This window comes from Leptosomus discolor, chromosome 17, assembly GCF_034619465.1.
Source record: "Leptosomus discolor isolate bLepDis1 chromosome 17, bLepDis1.hap2, whole genome shotgun sequence".
Lineage (NCBI taxonomy): Eukaryota > Metazoa > Chordata > Aves > Leptosomiformes > Leptosomidae > Leptosomus > Leptosomus discolor.
In genome coordinates this window covers 1,700,756-1,718,466 of record NC_141407.1, presented here as the reverse complement: position 1 = coordinate 1,718,466, position 17,711 = coordinate 1,700,756, and the positions used below count along the sequence as shown (strand labels likewise).

Sequence of the window (17,711 nt, the reverse complement as noted above, 5' to 3'; positions counted from 1 at the left end):
GGACAGCATAGCACAAAACGGCCCCTGGAGCACAGAATAAATTTACCCTCCTGCAAGACAGAACAGAAAGTTTTAAAGGTCCCATCAAACCAAGAAGGCTGATGATCCCTTCAGCACAGAAGCAGCAGGTGCCAGAAGTCATTTTTTGAAAGGAAGAACAACAGATCCACCCTGAGGAGACAGCAGCTGTGGGGAACTCCAAACCAGGGGTGCACACTTGCCTTGCGTGTTAAGCTTAAGAAGGCGCATGATGGCATTTCACAGGTACCACCGGAGCTAAAATAATCTCCAGGCCTGATTCACGTACACCCCTCGGATCACCACTCAAATATCAAAGAACTGTTTTAGAATCTTAAAAGTGTTAGTTACAGACATGAATAAGAATTTAGCTTTTTATGGAGGAATGGAACAGACTTTTTCCTCTGGTCCCTGCTCTGTTGTTACTTTAGTGAACAACAAAAACTTCTACGCACCTATATCATCGTAACGTTCCACCCAGACCACATACACTTTGGTTTCAGGTCCCATCGGTGGAATAGTCCGGCCCTGAGGCACCCTCTTGGATCTGGAAGTAGGACTGAGCTGTTTTGAACACAAGGGAAGATCAGCATTTGCAAACATCATGAGTGCAGTAATGCATCCAACAAGCATTTCCACAGTTGCTCCTTAGTCTTTCAGATCTCAGACAGGTACAACCTCTGCCAACTACTGAGCCGGGGCAGCTCCAGTGGAACTACCCACTGAGAAACAGTAATCTGGGTCTCCACAATTTTTATATTCAACATAAATGAAGATACTCAATCCTAAAAAACTAGTTCAAGTTTGTCTCAGTGTTCTCAAAGACCTTCAATCAATAACTAAATATACATTTGGAAGTGAATTCTATACAAGAAATAAGTAGTTGTAAATCCTTGGCTGTTACAGTAGTTCACGGTTTTCTGCTTTGCTACCATACAAAAGCAACTTCACACCTGATACTCAGACACGACTGACATATACTATTTTAAACCGGATAGGTATGAAAAGTGTTCATTTCTACCCATTCTAAATTTCCAAGCATGGATTCAAGTCTGAATTACTTTGTAAATACTGCATATACTTCTTCCTGCATGTAGTCAAGATTTCAATATACAGAGTATTACCACTTTGCATGTTTAAGTTTTATATTTAATTAATGTAAACTTGCAAACTCATACTGCATGTACAAATTCTGGCAGGACCAAAGCAGATGTTAAAGATCAACGGCTCCAAATGCTAGGAAACTAAATCATATACTATCGAAAATTGCTGTAGTGTGGCCAGTGAGCTTCTTGGGGGAAGAATGCTATTTTTCAATGCAAGTTTTGCCTTACCCGCTGGGAGGGATTAAGATTGTCTGTATGATTGGGGAAGAGTTCAAGTGTCAGAGGCTGCTGCTTCAATATTCCTGGCAGCAGATCCATGTTGGAGTCACTTTCTTGGTCAGAGACATTGCTTTCCAGTGAATCAGCTGTAAGCCAGAAGAAGAAAGGTGGGTTTTGTCTCTTCTTCTGCCCAAAACCTTAACTTGTCATCACATGTAAGGTTTTTGAAACTAAACACACATAGACTTGCAGCCAAGTGAACAGAGCACCCAAAAGCAGGAATAGGATTCAGCGGTGGACAACTGCCAGCTACTCCAGAAAGAGACTGCAATTAAAGCACTCCCTATGGATTAAGAGGTGTCCCATTCACTTCCTACGGAACACAGTCTCCTCCTCCCTAGGGCTATCATTTCCTCACAGCCCTTCCATTCCAGGAAACTTTCGCACACTGGTTTTAGTGTGCAAGCGATGTGAAAGCTGTTGCTCACCTACATAGCAGTTGTGCACATGCTCCTCCATGTGCTGTAGGAGCATGTCATCAAGATGGGAGAGGGGAAAAGAAAAGCACTGCCAGTTGATAGTGAACCGTATGTCCAACCTAACGCACCCAGGGTAGCAGCAATACTGCCGTGCAAACCTGGACATAGACTGAGGCTTGGACTGAGACAAAGGGGCACAGAACAGGTATCACCTTAGGATGGAGTCTAAGGACTAGGATGTTGCAATTTAAACACCAGTAGCTTTCTGACAAGGATCTTGCTAGACATACTGCTAGTTAACTTACTTAGTTTCTGCTTCTGAAAATGCTCTCTAACAAAAAACATTTGTTTTTTGTGAACAGTATGTACAAAGTGATCTTACTTAGGGACTCCACCGGTGATGGGACAACAAAAGCTATTTCTGTCAGGGCATCCGCATAATACAGCACCTTCTTCTGCCCATTGAAGATACTTGCCCCAACATCTTCTGAAATAATTAGATCATCTGAAATGGATACAAAATGAAAGTTCAGTCAAAAGGAAGCTCTGCCTCTTTATACACTGCCTCAGGAGAAGACCTGCAAATACAAGGTGCAATCAATGAGAAGAAATCATGCCAATCTCATTTTAGAATGAGAAGACCTCACAGTCAAATCTCATGCCTAACAACCATTCTCAGATAAACTGTTTTGTCATCTTGAAGGAAATGGCATTTTGGGTTGGGAAAGGGTTTATTTCAAACACATTTCCATTGTATCGCATACCCTATTTCCCTCAGACTGAGTACTCTGGCAAGCACGTCTGTCACAAGAATTCATCTAGGAGCTATATCTAACCATTCCCTCTAACAAGCATCATTCAGTTAGTCATTAAATTTCCAAAAGATTCTAACATTTGTAACTTCGGTCTGATACTATTGTAGAATTCAAGCCAGTTTCTACACTCTCCTTTGTGTCTTTTCTTCTGCCAAGGAGAGTTAGAAAAAAGCTCTCCTGAATCAAACCAAATGCAAGAAAGTTCCTTGTTCTCAGCCCCCGTTTACTGCTTCATCACAGTTGACCAGTACATCAGGCCTTCACAGCCCAAAGAGAAAATAGTTCTTTGGTGGAGCCTTGCAGTAAGTAAATTACAACACACCCTCCCACCTTTTCCTCCCCCACACCGCCTCCAGGAAGACAAGTAAGGACTTCAAACTGAACTATTTACAGAAGGGTTCCTAGGACAGCTGCCTCAGCAAAACCAACAGAGCAGTGAAACTCAGCATGCTGGACAAAGGTGGCCAGAGACACGCAGGAGCCTCCGAGCCATGCTGCACCAGCAGGGGAGCGCTCCTGCTTCTCTGGTCCATAGCTCTCAGGGAGCAGCACCACAACCTGAACCCAACTGTTGAAGAACTTCTTTGCTTTTGGGGGTGTGCAGGGAAACAAAACCAAAGCATATGCCTGTGAATTTATTTTAATCATGTCTCACTGGAAGCTATTCTAGAATCATAAGACGCTAGAATCATTTAAGTTGGAAAAGACCCTTAAGATCATCAGGTCCAACACTATTCCAGCACTACCAAGCCCACCGCTAAACCATGTCCCTAAGCATCACATCTACACGTCTTTTAAATACTTGCAGGGATGGTGACTCCACCACTTCCCTGGACAGCCTGTTCCAGGGCTTCACAATCCTTTTGGTGAAGAAATTCTTCCTAACGTCCAATCTAAACCTCCCTTGGCGCAACTTGAGGCTGTTTCCTCTTGTCCTGTCACTTGTTACTTAGGAAAAGAGTCCAACCCCACCTCGCTGCAACCTCCTCTCAGGTAGCTGTAGAGAGCCATAAGGCCTCCCCTCAGCCTCCTCTTCTCCAGACTAAACCACCCCAGTTCCCTCAGCCGCTCCTCACCAGACCTGCTCTCCAGACCCTTCACCAGCTTCGTTGCCCTTCTCTGGACACGCTCCAGCCCCTCAGTGTCCTTCTTGCAGGGAGGGGCCCAAAACCACACACAGTATCCAAGACGCGGCCTCACCAGTGCCCAGTGCAGGGGCAGGATCACTTCCCTGCTCCTGCTGGCCACACTACTACTGATACAGGCCAGGATACTAGACTCCTGAATGGGTTTTTGATCAGAGACATCTACAGAGAAAGTACATTTAATAAAATAAACAGCTTTAATCACAGCAAAGAGCAGAGGAGAAAACAAAGCAAGCAATCTTCACAACTTGGTCCAAGTCTACTTTAAATCTACCATTTCATTTTTTTAGCCACTGCTTATGCTTTTGCTGTTCCTTCTTCCCCCAATTAGTTGAACTAATGCAACTATTTGGTGGTCTGTGATCTAATCCAAATTGCTGAAAAAAATCCAAGTTAAAAAGCCTACATCAAAACAGGTTACCTCATTAATTCAGGCACTGCCTTCCACAGAGCCATACTGACAAAGCCAGCCACAAAGGGAAGGGAGAGGGCTCTGCCTCCGAGTAAATCACAGTCTGACCCTGTTCTCAAAGGAAAATTAAACCAAGACCTGGCCATTTTGTAAACTCTTCTGACGTGTTCAGAGAAAGCCATGCCCCTGCTCTCTTAACCTTTCCCCCACATTTCAAGCCTTCTATCATTTGCAGTTTTATCCTACAAGTGAACGGAGAAGCCTTTAGTTGGCCAGCAACATTTCTAAGGCACAGTGAAGGGACAGTAGAGCAAGAGCTGCTGCTTAAGCAACTGCAGCAGTAATGGTGTTGCACCTGATGCAAATGCCAGAGCAAAGACATTGAACAAGGGGGACCAGCCTGTTCAATGCCTTTGTGCGGCCCACAGCAGAAGGCTGAGGCTCTGAAGATCACAAAGAAAAGGTCTGGCTCTTGAAGTAGCGACCATGAACCACATTGAAGCCAACCCAGACACTATTGGAATCCCAGGTAATGCGATTAAGTTGTTCAAGGCAGAAACTAACCCAACCTCCAGTTCACTATCCTGGGATAGCAGTTCACCGCCCTGAGGATCATTTTGGCTGACAGAATGGGGAGAGGGTGGTATATGACAAGCCCAGAGGAAGAGCTGCTCTAGTGGAAAAAAAGCAGAGTAAATTAAGCAGGACAGAAGAGCTGCATGTGGGCTCCAACCACCGTGACCTACAAACAGCAGCTTGTTTTCATTACTTCCTACCAAGAACAATTACAAGGGTAACTTACTCATCAGCATCTCATTTTAATCTACTTACAGAACACTAAAAATCGCACAGCATTTCATGTCTATTTGCCAAAACGTGGCACAATCTGTATCCAATTTCACCTGAATACTGGTTTTGGAAAATACGTTAAAGACTCATCGAGTCTGCGAAAAATAGAGCACAAAGGTATTTCCTGCTGAGGCTACTTCCTCCCCTCAAAATACAAACACTAATTTTGCTCAGTTTGACTTGAAGCTTAATCTAATATGTACACATTTCTTTCTAGTAAACATCAGCATTTATCAAAAAAAAAGTGCAAGTGCTCAGACAGGTATCCAGTAGTAAGAAATTTTAAACTCATTGTCTCCTAAAGGAGTCTAAACATTTTAATTTAATGTTACACCATTCATTATGTCTTACCTTGCTCAGGTCCCTCTTCGTCACTGCAGCTATTGATTGACCAGCTTGTTGAGACGTGGCCAGTCCACCCAGGGTGCCTCCCCACATCAACGGACCAGCCAAGAGACAGCAAAAACTCCAGGAAGTGTGGCTGAACAATTCTGGAAGACTCCATGTTCTTCAGGATCTGAAACAACCAGCAGCACCGTGGTAGGTACAGGAGACTCCAGGAAGCAGCCGTCTTCCTCCACACTTTTTTAATTACAATTTCATGTCATCAACATGGTTTTGCCCAAATACAGCTATTCAGCAAGCGTGGAACCCCAGACTTTCTACATGGACGCTACTCCCTGCTGCCCAGCCTCCTCCTGCTTGGCAATGTCCTATTTGATCAACTTGTCTTTCTGCCATCATTGCCATCTGAAGGGCAGGTCCTGTTTAACAAACCTGATCTCCCTCTATGACAGGGTGACCCGCTCGTTGGATGAGGGAAAGGCTGTGGATGTCATCTCCCTCGACTTTAGCGAGGCATTTGGCGCTGTTCCCCACAGTGTTCTCCTAGAGAAACTGTCTGCTCTTGGCTTGGAGCGGCGTACGCTTTGCTGGGTGAGAAACTGGTTGGACGGCCGAGCCCAGAGAGTTGTGGTCAATGGAGTTAAGTCCAGCTGACAGCTGGTCATGAGCGGTGTCCCCCAGGGCTCAGTACTGGGGCCACTCCTGTTTAACATCTTTATCAACGATTTGGACGAGGGGATGGAGTGCACCCTCAGTAAGTCTGCAGGTGACACCAAGCTGGGTGGAAGTGTCCATCTGCTTGAGCGCAGGGAAGCTCTACAGAGGGATCTGGACAGGCTGGATTGCTGAGCCAAGGCCAACTGGATGAGCTTCAACAAGGCCAAGTGCCAGGTCCTGCACTTCAGCCACAACAACCCCCAGCAGCTCCAGGCTCGGGGAGGGGTGGCTGGAGAGCTGCCGGGCAAAGAGGGACCTGGGGGTGTTGATTGACAGCCGGCTGAACGTGAGCCAGCGGTGTGCCCAGGTGGCCAAGAAGGCCAACAGCATCCTGGCCTGTGTCAGCAATGGTGCTGTCAGCAGGAGCAAGGACGTGATTGTGCCCCTGTACTGGGCACTGGTGAGGCCGCACCTTGAGTGCTGTGTCCAGTTTTGGGCCCGTCTCTACAAGAAGGACACTGAGGCGCTGGAGGGGGTCCAGAGGCGGGCTACCAAGCTAGGAAAGGACTTGGAGCATGTCTCTCATGAGGAACGGCTGAGGGATCTGGGGCTGTTCAGCCTCAAGAAGAGGAGGCTGAGGGGACACCTTATCGCTCTCTACAGCTACATGAAAGGAGGTTGTAGCGAGGCGGGGGTCGGTCTGTTCTCCCTAGTAACAAGCGACGGAACAAGGGGAAATGGCCTCAAGCTGCACCAGGGGAGGTTCAGGCTGGAGATTAAGAAGAATTTCTTTACTGAAAGGGTTGTCAGGCATTGGAACAGCCTGGCCAGGGAGGTGGAGTCACCATCCCTGGAGGTGTTTAAGAGACGGGTAGGTGTTGTACTGAGGGACATGGTTTAGGGGTGTTAGTAGAGCAAGGACAAAGGTTGGACTCAATGATCTTGAAGGTCTCTTCCAACCCAAACTGTTCTATGATTCTATGATTGCCAAAGCCTGTAAAATAGTTAATCAAACTGCTAGAAATGGCAATTTTGAGATTTATCCACTCATCTGGGATAAACCACAGAACTGTTCAGCGCATTAGCACTAAATGTAACATAAGAATTTTCTGGACAATTTTCACTAGTAAACTACGGTGAACTTTTAGGAGAAAGGTATTTTATCACTACTCACCTGTACACAACATACAGCGATTTTGAAGGCAGGCCTCACGGCACGTTAAATTATGAAACAGATCTTGCAAAACGATTTTCAGCAGGATTGAGCACACACTTTAACCAAATGTCACACTGCACTGTTCACTTTAAACCTTAATCCTACTTCTTATAAAGATCTGGGATGTTTCCACATCCAAAGGCAATTTTTATCCTAGGGTGACCAAGCGAAAGTCGAGATCTTCACCAAGTGGCACGCAGGGAGACACAGATAATTTGTGATCTGGCCTAAAAGAACCATTGGGATTTGTAGAACAGACAACACTGTGCAACACATCCATCCTTTCTGGGCCACATGAGAATTTGTTTTGTGGCAAGAGCGTCTCTGATTTTGGTTTGTGTGGGGGCTGTACACTGGGATGCAGGCTCCAGAGGAGCAGAAACTGCAGGGACAGGGCAAGGCACTGGAAGGACAGGAGGCTCCTTGTATCCACATGGTCGTGGCACCCCATCCTAATGCCTCGTACAATATTCAGCAATGACTGGACACACTGCACTGAAATACTACTGTTATTACTGAGCACACTGAAGCCATAGGTATGCTTCAGAATGGAGGTAAGTGCAGTTTAGAAGACAATTTCAGAAAATAGGCAAGCTCAGGGTTTATATAACTATACGGTTTTATATCTGAGCCCATTCAAAAAGTGAATTTACAGTAAAGCAAGGACAAGCGGGTATTTTCAAAGGACATTTAATGACGTGGAGTATAACAGTGTAAAAAGCATGTGGGCAGCTTCGTTACCCTGTATAAATAAATGCCACGAGACCCTTCTCAACTGCAAAAGCCTACCACCACAGAAAAATATTTGGGCCTGATGCAGTAACCAGCAGGCTAGATGCCACTATTTTGGGCTGAGTAGCATCAGATAAAACATAGCTGACACCACTCCCTGTGAAAGGACAGCAGGTCACCTCTCAGAATGGAAGGAGGTCCTGAGCTCAAGTGGCACGAACTCACACAGAGAGATGGCAGAGTAGGGCCAGGCAGCCAGCCCCGCTCAAAGCGGACACCATGTCACAACTCTGCTTTTGACCTCCTCTTCTCTTGATCATTAGTATTGGAAATGAAATAGGACAGAAATAAGTCACAGGTCTTTTCAAAGATGAGAGCAGTATCAGTGTGTCACTCAGCTCAGGTCCATACAGACCAGTATGTTATTAACCTGACTGCCACTGCGACTTTGCACAATCCGAAAGGCTCGGGAATCACAGCACAATGCCCAGGGATCCTGAAGCAGGAGTAGCACAAGTGTGTCTAAATATGTGTGGAATCTCCCAAATACAAGGATTTTCTTAAAGGTACATGGAAAACCCCATGCTAATTTGGTTTCCAAAGGCCGGCAAGTTCTGCAGGACTAAGTAATCTCATCTGTCTAAATTCATACCAGCATATTAACATCAGATGGGGAAGAAAGCATTCTGCTAGCTCAGCAAGAGCACATTTCAGCTGGAAGGCAAACCTTGTATATCCTGTTTGTAGCTGACTTGAGATGGAAAGACCGTGTGCTGGCTGTTCTGAACTTGAAAGCTCAAAACAAGCACAATCCTGGTTTCAAGAATTAAGTGTATTCCGCACAGAAGCAGAAGTGCTACAGGGTTGTCAATGGTACGTTCATGGTAACACGAGGAGAGGGCACAATAATTTATTAAGGAAGCTATGCTTCTGCTCTTTACTATTTGAATTATGTATGGATATTTGGATTATGAATGGAATGAGGAGAAGGTACTTTAGGAACAACCTTTTTAATGAGCCCAGAAGCTGTTCTAGTGATTTTCTAGGTCACAGTCTAAAGAAGTCACTATTTAGATTTGCACAAATTAACCTGATTAACCTAATCACATTTGAATGTAAACAGCATAATGTAAAGGCTTACAAAGCAGTAACACTTTCTTTCTTGCAGAAAATTTTTCATTCCTTTAACATGTGTTTAACACTAGAATCAAACAAAACTATCTGGACAATGCACATTGCCGGAACAAACTGCAACCTTCCCTGCAAGCTAAGCCAAGAAACCTGAAATGCATTTCTGATATGAATCTCTGAACTCTGCAAATAAGGACAATAAGGACAGAACAGATAACAAAAATACTATTAATATTTTAATATATTTTTAATGTATATCTAAAAATATATATATTAAAAAGATGTTACAACAATCCTAAATGGGGGTAATGTACTTCAACCTACAGATGAGTATGCAGAGACTTGTTATAGCTCACGCTGTAAATGAACACAAAGCCCAGAACCCTGGCTCTGATATTCCACCCTAGTCCCTAGCAGTGATGCTTTATTCACTTGAGGATTTCTAGAAACAAGACAATACAGGCTAGTTGGCACTCTATACTTTCACTCACCTCCTGGCTTGTTTTCTGGCCTGCCTTCATGTAGAAAATGAAAACAGTATCAAAAGGACGACATGGTAGTAAATCCAAGTAGCCAAGGTCATCAAAAAACCCAGGAAGAGCAGAGTCAAGTGCAATCAGGTGAGGAGGTAGACGACTGTTAGCAGGTTCCTATCCAATAGAGAGAGTTCAACAGCTTAAAAAACCCCCATCTTTCCTAACTGAAAAGGCCTTTTATGGCTTCAATAATAATCTATTAAAACACAAAAAGACAATTTCCATTTTCTCTTAGGAGCAAAATCATACACAACGTTCTGATGCAATATAATCCTGTTACTCTAAATGAGTAGCAGCAAGCATAACAGTTTAACAATTTATTGCATTCTACTCTCCTCATTAAACAAAAATGGTATTTTGCCAGCCAAACAGACATAACATTTTGCTCAAACAGTGCTAGCTACCACAACAAAAGCAGCAGATACTTTCAAAATACCACAACTACACACAGTCCCACACATAGTGTCCTATTTATTAATTGATATACCAGTAATATGTAAAATACTAAGCACTTTTAGACAGAATTTTTGCAAAATCTCCATTGTCCACTTTTGTTGACCGTTCCTGGAAGGAAACGCAACAAATAAAAGGGAGAATCTACAGGTAAGAGGCAGAATTTCAAATTAAGAACATGGATCATCTCTATAAACTGTTCTTTAAAAACAAAGCTCTACAACCTGTATGTACTCCCAAGTGTTCATGTATGATTAAACCACTTCAGCACAATCATCTCTGGAGCAGAACTTCTAAGGCAGTCATATTCCAGAAACTCTTACAGTACCACCCCAAAACCTAATTCACTCCAAGGGAATGATCTCCAGTACGAACACATGAATGCAATAGCTTATGCACCCACTGCAAAAATACAGATACAGCCACCTATTCAGAGCATGTTCAACTTGAGGCATGGCCTTTCACAGCCCTGCTCCCAGCCCTGCAAGACTGGAATCCACTTTATTTGATTAGACTACAGCTTAACTGTTGTTGGAATTAAACGGAAGATCTTCCACTAATAAAACTTTTCTTCTTTTGCTAAGCCAGACCATACGGGTACTGAGGACACTTGCACAACACTAAGAAGTATCAGGTCACCTTCAATGCCTCTAGTGAGAGAAACCCGAAGTGAGAGAGGAACAGGCGTGCTGTCTGGAACTCCTGTGCCGGTGGGGGAGGCTTACACTCCGTGATCGGATCAGGAAAGCTCTTCTTCCGCCACTCCTCTTCACTTTTCTGATCAATGGAAGTCTCAAAAATAATCTGCTGGGCCATTCCACTCCTCAGCTTCTCGTGTCGCTCTTCGAGCTGAAAAAACTTTGTGTGAAACGCTGATTCCACCAAGATCCACTAAGAAAACAGCTCCACCCTTTAGGAAAGCTGTAAGTCACAGGTACAGCAGCAGCTGCAACTCCACCACCAGGATGTTTCCCAAAGTGCTATCTACAAGGCCTTGCAGTGTTACAAAGTGAACATCCAACCAACCTGCTTGCATGGGAAAGCTGTTCCAAATTTATGTACGCAGCACCAGCTACAGCTTCTCCCTTTTAAGTGAGCAGAAACTAAAACACATTTGGCACTGTAAAACTTCAAATATTTTTGAGACATGCACCCCTCTCCTCCCCAAGTCTCAAAAAAAACCCCTCCATTTCCCCAGAAGCAGCAACAAATTGCTTCCTAGCAATACCAGTCATTATGATCTGCAAGAAAACGTGTTAAGCAGTGCCTCCCAAAAAAAACACATCCAAGGCATCAACGTCTTCCTGGAGAAGCGCACAGATGCCATTAGTTTGCTGGGGTTATTATTCCATTAATCTGAAATTAATCAAGCAGAAGAGTCACGCTATTTACAGCAAGACATTAGTCTATGATTCATGAACAGACAAAAAACCCAAGAACAAAATCAAGTCAGAGACTAAGAGTTACTTACTTCCTCATTTACAATTTCATGTAAATCAGGAATGCTCAAGTCAGCTTTCACAAATGGGATCTTGTCCACTTCTTCAGGAAAAGGGCGGTGCTTCACACTGTATTTCAATCCAACATCACTTTTAGGAGCTGGTCGAGGTTCTGGTACAAAAGTCTGACAAAAAAGGGGGATAGTTTTTACATTCAAGGCATCATACCACTAGACAATACTTCAGCATAATACATGGAAAACATTCTCTCCCTCCTCACCACCAGAAGTACACTAACCCGGTAGTGAGAGGCATCCTTAGAAAACATTCAGTAAGTACTTTAAAATAATAGACTTGTATTAAAAATGTGGCTGTAAATTTTAAGAGACACACAGTTCTGCCCATTTTGGTGGCTGCACTCCTGCAATCTATGAATCCTGCTTACCATCTAATCTCTAAGCAGCTGAAAATCCCAATAAAAATGGCAAGCTTACATGGCAACATCTTGTTTTCAGCCCATTCTAACCGTATCGAGCGAAAGCTAACAACTGTTTGAGAAGCCTCCACTTTAACCCTGCTGACCACGACGATCACAACAGGTCAAGCTGGCAAGTCCTGGAAGAGAACAGCGCTGTGCTGTGGGTCAGGAGCAAGATGCACTACCAGAATACCCAAGGGCCTTGCATAACGTATCGTACAGCAATTCTGACGTTGTTACTACATTACGGTCTAAACTGTTAGTATGCAATTCAAAACTTGATGTCACAAACGAAAGCAACAAAAGATCTAGGTGCAGGTTTGCACGTACATAGGGTCCAAGCAAGCAAGACCTTTAATTACATCTTGAGTGCTGCTTTATAAGTTTATTTACTGCCAATTAAGCTTCAAAAAGGCAAACTTGTTAACGTTAAAGTTACAGAATGCCTTTGAGTTGGAAAAGTTCCTTTGAAACTGGTAAGCAGGTCAGCAGCCATGACTTCTCCTTCAGCGTGGGAGGTAGCACACTTTGACTGACACCGTTTAGCGAAATGGCTCAGCTTCAGTGACAGCACAGCTCCAAAGACATCACACAGGGGGTCTTCCCGAAGGCTGCTTCGGGGAGACCAGATTCATCTAAGTGTGAACATGACAGCTGAGAATGACAGGCCCTCACTGCGGCTACATTATTATTTCCTTTATTTTTCTGAGGGGCATTGAAGAGTTTGAAGATTTGGAGAAGTTCACAAACAGAAATTTTGATAACAGAAGGACATGTTCCACTAGACAAATACAGTAAGATATTTTACTGTAAAATGAGACTGGGGTATTTCTCCTCCACTATTCCTCTCCAGAGCCGTTCCAGAGTCTAATTTTTTCTCACAGGAAGTTTACAGCCATCTTTGCAACATAGGGCTTTGTAGCCTGAATACGTGTTCTCTCTGCAGCATCTCATTCTGCACCTCCAGACTTCGCTCCCTCTGCTGCAAGGGCTTTGCCTGACATCCCCAAATCAGCACCAACATTCACGCCTTCACACTAAATACACTGTCCATTTCCCCATCGCCTCAGAAGATGCTTTCGGGGGGGGGGGGGGGGGGGGGGGGGGAGGGAGGGGAAGAGAACGCTCTCTCCCCTTAAACAAATCTAGAAGGCAACAGCACTTTCACAGCCTGTATTCAATATTAATCACAAGTCATAAAGAGTCACCAGAGATGTGTCACATTACCTACAGCTAAAGGCCCCGTGGCTCAGCCTTAATGTATAGTCACCAGCTCTGTGGGGCTGTCTCACATTAGTGGAATTTCTGCTGAACATCTCTAAGTTAAAGATTTCTTTACGGGCTTTGATAGAGACCTTTTGATTTGCTTTAGCTCCTCTTGGCAAGAGACAGAGTTGCTGGGCCCATGCAAATCTTCCAGATGTCCCACGGATCAAAACCGTGACAGAGGGGAAAGAGTCATCTGCAAAGCACATGGGTTAAGAGAATAACACAACATCATAAATTGCAAACAGTTCACTGTGCAATAATTTCACCAGAAAGAAATGCAGGCATGATGACAGAGGTTTTGTTTTCAAGGTTAACTCCTCCCTGACCATAAAGACAATTCCTGGTGAGGCGCAAGCGACCCTCCTCTCTGCAGCAGACAAGTACTAGTCTACTTTGCGGTCTGTTCAGTAGTCGCCAGCTCAGTTTCATCGCTAAAAGTAACTTTTATCCAAATGCATGCAGATCACTGTTTTACTACAAATTATCTCCAGGAAATGAAGAAAAAAAAAAAAAAAGATTGTGCAGTCACTGCCTGTTTAGGTAAGACAAATGACCATATGGAGACACAGCTTCCATGATACTTCCATGACCTTCTGTAAAGGTCCCACACAAACAGCAGCAATAAGAACAGCAGAAGAACAAGAGCTAATGGTCAAACTCAGACAGGGGAAGATTCTGACTTCACATCGCAGAACATTTTTCACCACAAGGAATGGGGACACAGAGAAGTCGTCCTCATAGGTTTTCAAGACCCACTTGGGCGTCAGGTTGCATTGTCCTGGTCTCAATTCAGTATTGGCGCTTGTTTAGAGCAGGAGTTTACATTGCAGATTCCTGAGGTGCCTTTCAACTTGCACAATGATGGTTCTAACACTGCAGGGATTTCAGTCTTCCTTCGAGACTTAAAAGGCCACTGATATCAGCCACCTTAGAAGAGGGATCATTGTACCTCTACAGCTACTTTTTAAAATTTTTATATTTAACTTTCGTGCACGTAAACCACAAATTGACACCATCAGATAACTAGCAGATATTTATTCCTTCCCTACTATCTCATGGGAAGTACAGGGTGCAGCACAGCTACATGAGTACACATACAGACAAACCAACCCAGCTCCCCGCAATCACCCACTTCAGTGACCTGCCTCAGAAGTGATCTGATGTACTCGTGCATTACTGCAATTAATCTTGTAATTCAAAAGGGATTTGTAAGCAAGTTATGCACAGCAAGAAAAGATAATCTAATCTGAGATTCTAATAGCTTTACAGGATTCCTCAGTAATGCATTTAGCAGAGGCAGAGTAAGGATGAGAATTGCTCAGCCATTCTAGCGTGCCCTAATCCATTCTAGTCAGGAACATGCTTGCTCAAACACAGACTGTGGGTGGATGTGCAGCAAGGCTCCCAGCATCAGCACTTTCTGCAAGATCTATTTAGTGATTCTCAATAAGGTTGAAGCACTCTAGACAACAACTCAAAATAACAACTTCTCTTAGCCAGTTCATGAAGTTCTGTGCAATCTCTATTTTCAACACTAGTATCCAGACTCCAACCTGTCCACAGATGAGGAAAATGCATCTGTGGCAGACCAGCAGATCTAATGCAAATTAGTCTTAAACTGAGGTAGCTCGTAAAAGAATTTTCATCTCTTCTGTTAGATAATGCCATGATACACGAAGACTTACCAGAGGATCAGTTATTCAGTTCAAAGCATCACGTAATTTAATACCACCTTGTTTAATATAAATTCTTGTTGGTCAAAGCATATGAGACTGAAATGAGTTACGTTTCAGCTGTGAAAACCAATACCCTGTGACGGATCTCCTTTACAGTAGCGTCACTGATAGAACAGGATGGTACATGGGAAAGTTGTAACAGCTCCCAAGCAACTAAAACCTTCTGAGCCAAAAGCACCCACAAAAACATTTAGTAACAGGAGATATAAAGCAAGCAAAAGCAACTGTGCACGCATAAAGGTGTCACATCAAACACCTGTTGAGCACTTATCCCTATCAAGCCTCCTATACTCTTTATATTTTTACTCTTTTATGAACAAGGATGTTTTCAAAATATAATGCTATTGCTTTTGTCCATCAGCAATAATTTAGATGGCAGTCAGCTGCAAGTATCTGATCTAACTGGGTGAAAGACACACCACATGAACAATTTGGATGGGCTTGTACATGTGTGACTATCAGTGGGATTGAAGTTATTCGCATTGCTTCATCCCAGAACAACACAATGCTCAATTGCACACCCACGGAACAGGTAAACCCCTGAATTGTGAGACACACACTTGATGAAGTGCCTTTGGTCTGCAGCTCTATACAGAGAGCTTTACCAGAGGAAGGAGGAAATGGGAAGTAAGAACTTACTCTGTTCATTCCCTAGAGGCTGCTCCAACATCGCCAGGATGACACTGTTATCCAACACAAAGTAACGGAAGCTATGCTTGTTTATGGTAGGTAGACGAGAATATTTAATTAACGTGGTTTCATTCACCAAGCTGCAAGGAGAAGCAGGGCCACTGGGAGAAGGAAAAGCTCCAAGTAACTGCATAATACTGCAAGTGAGAAAAAAAGTTACGTCAGATTAAGATGACGAACTGTTCCACCCAAGCACAGACCTTCACTCATATTCTTCATTTGTATCTAGACACAGCAGTTACCCTATCAGGGCAAGCCTGCCCTCCCCCATCAGACTTTCTTAAAACAGAACCAGTAACTTCAGGAAATCATACATGAAAATCTACAAAGAAGGGTCCTCTGCCTACAGAATCAGTTTCTTTCTAACCTAGGTTGTAGAGATAGTAAGATATGCTTTAAAGCATTATATCAACAAACAAGGCAGACATGGTAGATGCACCAGTTATGATTGTCTTTGCTTTCTTCAAGTACAGATTACGTTAACTTAAAACCCTTTAAGAAAGGCCCAGGATCACACAAGCACAGCTATCATAGATGATAACCTTCCCCGGGAGAAAGCCTCCAGGTATGATCCAACAGTGCTGACCTCCTTGGAGCCACAGCCTTGGGAGGCTCCTAGAAGTACAACTTTAAATCATCTGAAGTTGTACAGAATCTACCCTGAAAATTTCTATGGCAGGAACCAATAGAGAGAGTTGACCAGTGTCAGACGGAAGATCTTATGATCTAACTCGGGACTTTACTCTTACCAACACCACCCAGACCAAAGGTAAATTAACTGAAGTCCTCCTCAGACACTTTTCCACTTTATTCTCAGAACAGGTAGTTTCATCTCTCTAAATGAAGATGGGCACTTTTATACAATAATAAAGGTTTGTCCATAAGTTCCAACAAGTAGTTCTTTTTACCTTGGAAATCACACAGTTGGTTTTACTAACAGCAAAGTTTGCATTGATTTTTATTGTGAAGCAGAGCAAAAAACAAAGCAGCTATTGCCTTTTGCAAAAAATATTTATCCTACCCATCCTCAATCTGTCCAGTCTACCATCACATTGTTCACCCAGTAAAAGCACTTTTCCACTTGTCTGGAGCAGATCTCAATTCTCCTCTGTGCTTCCCGTCCCCAACCCACACATTATCTGCTACTGCACTCCCAGCAGAACCTCCCAAATATATTAAGGAAGCCCAAGGCTGTGGGTGGAACGACATCCCACCCCGCACCAGCTTACATCTCCTCCACGGGCCATTCCCTGCTGCATTACACGTGAGACAGTGTCTATCGGTTTCCCGGTCAGTGTGGGGATGGCCTGTGTTGCCAGGCTGAGGATAAGGAGAAGGGGGAATGGAAAGATAGGATCACCAGGTCAAGTGGGAGATGGAGGGAACTGCTGTCTGCAGAGGGCACTGGCTGAGAACAGAACACCAGGGGCTGGAGGAAGGCTTGGCTTTTGCTCTGCAAAGAAGAGAGCAGGCAGGAGGGGAAGACAGCAATCACAGGGATCTTTTTTCCCTTGAACCCCTGTAATGGGAGGGGGAAGACAGCTAAGGCAGAGCACAGCACAACCCTGCCCAAAGAGCAAAACAGAGGGAGTTTCTGGATGACTTTTCAAATGCTCTTGCTGCTGAGATCTCACCAGCTGGGAATTCCTAATTAAAACACTCTCAGACAAGGCAATGCGAAAGAGTAAACATGCTCTGGCAAATTACATACCACGTTAGTGTAGCTTCAGCAGCATCCTTCACTCTCATGGATGCAGGGTTTGGCTCCTTATCTCCTTTGTACTTGACCTCTTGTTCACTGTTTTTGGATTTACTTCCCGAAATGCCCAGCTCCACAATCTCCAGCACCTCTTTTAAACAATCCTAAAACACAAGAGGAACCATCCTAAAGCAGAACCACTCCAATAAATGTCTCCAGGACCTCAGGGAAACAGTGATACACCATCGATTAAAATAAAAGACTGCTGGCAGTATGAGCTCAGAAAT

The 17,711-nt window shown here is 43.9% G+C and overlaps 1 protein-coding gene across 3 annotated transcripts in view; it reads right to left on the bottom strand.

Annotated features, from left to right (window-relative positions):
* RALGAPB (Ral GTPase activating protein non-catalytic subunit beta) overlaps positions 1 to 17,711 on the bottom strand; it is a 63,521-nt gene that overhangs the window by 8,481 nt on the left and 37,329 nt on the right. For all 3 annotated transcript variants that reach the window (XM_086474630.1, XM_086474629.1, XM_086474628.1), the window contains 10 exons: positions 17,437 to 17,588; positions 15,675 to 15,862; positions 13,386 to 13,492; positions 11,585 to 11,737; positions 10,753 to 10,962; positions 9,616 to 9,774; positions 5,395 to 5,560; positions 2,205 to 2,327; positions 1,353 to 1,489; positions 474 to 582 (listed from right to left, as the gene is read on the bottom strand). In XM_086474630.1, coding sequence (XP_086330756.1) covers positions 474 to 582; positions 1,353 to 1,489; positions 2,205 to 2,327; positions 5,395 to 5,560; positions 9,616 to 9,774; positions 10,753 to 10,962; positions 11,585 to 11,737; positions 13,386 to 13,492; positions 15,675 to 15,862; positions 17,437 to 17,588 — 1,504 coding nt within the window. The remainder of the gene's footprint in view (positions 1 to 473; positions 583 to 1,352; positions 1,490 to 2,204; positions 2,328 to 5,394; positions 5,561 to 9,615; positions 9,775 to 10,752; positions 10,963 to 11,584; positions 11,738 to 13,385; positions 13,493 to 15,674; positions 15,863 to 17,436; positions 17,589 to 17,711) is intronic.